The sequence below is a fragment of the Phaethon lepturus genome, unplaced genomic scaffold, assembly GCF_000687285.1.
Source record: "Phaethon lepturus isolate BGI_N335 unplaced genomic scaffold, ASM68728v1 scaffold21333, whole genome shotgun sequence".
Taxonomy (NCBI): Eukaryota; Metazoa; Chordata; class Aves; order Phaethontiformes; family Phaethontidae; genus Phaethon; species Phaethon lepturus.
In genome coordinates, this window is record NW_010529988.1 from 2,773 (window position 1) to 6,215 (window position 3,443).

The 3,443-nt window shown below is 35.7% G+C and overlaps 1 protein-coding gene across 1 annotated transcript in view; it reads right to left on the reverse strand.

The window, feature by feature from the left end:
* The window catches only part of LOC104618504 (excitatory amino acid transporter 1-like), a gene marked incomplete at its 5' end in the record, with an annotated part of 5,344 nt that extends 2,239 nt beyond the window's left edge, over positions 1 to 3,105 (reverse strand). The window contains 2 exon segments of the mRNA XM_010284124.1: positions 969 to 1,202; positions 2,810 to 3,105. Of these exon segments, the coding sequence (XP_010282426.1) occupies positions 969 to 1,202; positions 2,810 to 3,105 (530 nt within the window).
* Positions 3,106 to 3,443: the final 338 nt, after the last annotated feature.

Genomic DNA, 3,443 nt, shown 5'->3' on the forward strand with positions numbered 1-3,443 from the left:
TCTCCTAAACTATGTTGACTGGCATTAGTTATATTATCTTCCTTTTAAAATCATTATTAATCAAGTTCCCTTTAAGGCATTCCACAAATTTGCAAGGATTGACATTAAAATGTCAAATGTGAAATTAGTAATTGTCCCCCCTCTACCCATTAATATACTGGCATAATTTTTTAAAGTCCTAAAGAGCTTTTTCAGTAATACAAAACTTAATCAGATTCTACATTAATGGTCCCAAGAGTGTCTCATCCAGATCTTCAGAATAATCTGAAACACCAGGGTCTTGAATTTAGTTATATGGAATGGCTGACTGAAAACATCTGTCTTTAGGAGATACTTTTAAAATCTATTAAAATGGAAGGTGTTTTGTGAAAGGTCATATGATGTAGAAATATATATTTGATTACAATAATGCTTCTTTTCATCATAGACATAAACAGTTTTTTTATTCATATGAAGTCCCTATGATTTCATCAACAAAGAGCAAAAATGGCATTTCTATTGCATTTCTGATATCCACCATTGGTTATCAGGATTTTGAGCACAGAATGTCACCTGCCAAGAAGGGCTCTCAAGCTCTCTCAGAATCCCCTCTGAACCTTCTTGTTTGCTGCTCCATTTTGCCACACACAAACGTAAAACTTCCCTTGCCAGCAGCATCCTTTATGAGCAAGCCATTACAAACTACTTACAAATCTCAAACACCAAGGCTAATCAAAGTCACAAGGGTTTCAGCCATACAGTCTGCATCATCAAACAGATCTATTTCATCTCTATTCAAGGGTTCTCATAGAAAACAGACTTCAAGTCAATATAATGATAATAATCATCTCTGTCAGAGAACAGTGGAACTGAAATAAAGTGCCCAAGTGAATATTTGAATATGGAGTTAACCAATTACATTAGGCAAAATTGTTTCTCAAACCAGTAATGTTATAAAAACAATATGGCCTTAAAATATTGTATTATACCTGGAAGACGTTCCCAAAGCTGTGACTAATGCCTGGATTAGGCCTCCAATAAATACCCAAGGGTTCTTATGAGTGATTAGGAAGTAGAGAAGAGGTAGGACAATGACAGCATGAATTAGCAAACCGATGATAACTGTTACAGTATACATGGCAAGCTGACCACCGATCACACCCATATCTTCCATCTCAACAATTTTTCCAGCAATCAAGAACAGGATTCCAAGTGGAGCATACCTGCAAACAAGAAATCATGTTAGTATTGCACTGAACAAAATAGAAATCCACTCCCCCATCCATACCTTTTGTGTTTATATGCATACATGAATGTAGGATTTTGCTGGTAGGATGACTTATTATTCAGAAGCAGCCCAAGGGTTTAACTCTTTAACTCTTAACAGTTTAACCTAGATGAAACCACAGCAGTGAATGTTTCTGATAGGCTCTGTTGGGTTCAGGATCTGGTAAGGATTTCAAGACGACATATAGCATGCCTTTCAGACATGTAAGGAGATGAGCTCCCTTTGGAAATCAAGTGTCATTTAAAAGCTAGTTTAGCCAATTCTGTTATAATTCTGTCTGTATGAATGAAGGCTCAACCAACATAGTTGGAGAAGGAACCCACACAGAAGGCTAACTTCTGATGATTTCAAGCTGCTTCTGACCATGCCCCATTTTATCCAGTGAGGCACTGGATAAATACTTTATCATGAAACCGTCTGTATGACAGAGGTTAGCTGCATTGTGGGGCAGCAACAAAGGTGGTATAATCTGTTTTTTCCTATCAGCAAGCACAGCTACAGATGAAGAAGGAGCTAGTGCTGAGCATAAATCTCTAACATAATCCTGCTGCAGATGGACTTTTGATACAGCCTTATTTCCATAAATGTCCTCTTGTCTTTTTATACTAAGTTACCACAGAACAAAATTTATCCAGCATATCTCAATTGCACTTTCAGCCATCAAATCCATGTAGAAATGTCTCAGAAATAATAGTTCTCATCCACTGCTAAAGCATCTTAAGTGAGCTCGTAAAGAAGGAGAAAAGATCATTGCTTTGTTATATATGTTTCCTGGCAGAATAGAATTTTACTTACTGGAAAAAATATACTTCTTTTTAGTTTTCTGTCTAGTACTACAACATATGTGTGTGTGCTCTTGGGTAGTTTTTTACGCTTTCGGAGTTGATGCTTTGTTTTCTATAGTAAAGGTGGCATCAAGACATAATTTCTTTTCATAATTAAGCTTCTACCTGACAAATAATTAATCTTCATTGTTGAAAAGACTTCATACCTAATGTTTGAAGGAAAAGGTATTGGTTTTATTTACCTGTTGAACACAATAAAATAAGTGGCAAAGTTATGTCTCTGTAAGCAGTGCAGCTACAATGCAAGGACATACATAAACATTACACAACTGCAGGAACCAGTTGTGTTGGAAACTAATGATAACAAGGTCTTGCTGTGTAGAAATAAGATTATGGGAGAGGTTTGTCATTTTCCTTTAGTGAAGTCAGAGTAGGTTATAAGGAAACTTTGACAGAATACTGTTGTGATCTCTGTCTTTATGAAGACAGAATGGCTCTGTATAAGCTTGGCAAATTCTGCCATATACCCTGTTTTTTTTGTGTCAAAAGCTAAACACACTGAAAGAATAGGTATGTTTGGGCAAATTATTGATATACAGAATTACAGTTCTTGGGTTCATTTATGAAAAAAGCTACAAGGTAGTTAAGATCTTATTGTCTGACTTCCTGCCAAACAGACTCTTGCTATCCAGTACACGACTGTGATGAAAAGATATTGTTAGTAACTTAATATGGAATTTATCAAAGAGGCACTTACCACATTATTAGAGCTACCAGTCTCATGATAGCCTCATTTAGGCTATCAAAGAAGTCTTTTAAAGCCTGACCTTGCTCCTTCATGCTTCCAATTACCAGGCCAAAGCTTATTGAGAAAACCACCAAGCCAAGGGCATTCACTCCATTTACAGAACCTGGAACAGGAACTATTTCCTCTTTCCTTCGGGTGAGGGTTTCCATTGCTTCTGACACATTACTTAATATGGAAGTCACCATGGATGTGTCATTGGATGAAATATCTACTTTAAACAGTCTCTTTTCGTATTTAGTTTTGAACTGGTAAGACAAAAAGAAAAGAAAGAGAGGAATTCTGTGAATTATAGCAAACAAAGGTAAAAATCACACATTAAATTATTAATTATTATTGTAGGACTTTTGAATTTTTTGTGTAATATTTGTTGGTAGAATGTACGCTTATGAAAAACTAGCTTTCCTGAAAGCAATAAAAATCCATATTAACTTCAAGAGCTAAAGCTTCACCTTTAGCTTCCAGAACTCACTTTCTCATAAATATGTCAAAATCAAAGATGCAGAGTTGTCATGCTCATGAGTTTTGTGACAAAACTATTGATTCTTAGTTTGCATTTTTATAAATTGTTATTTGTCCCAACTGT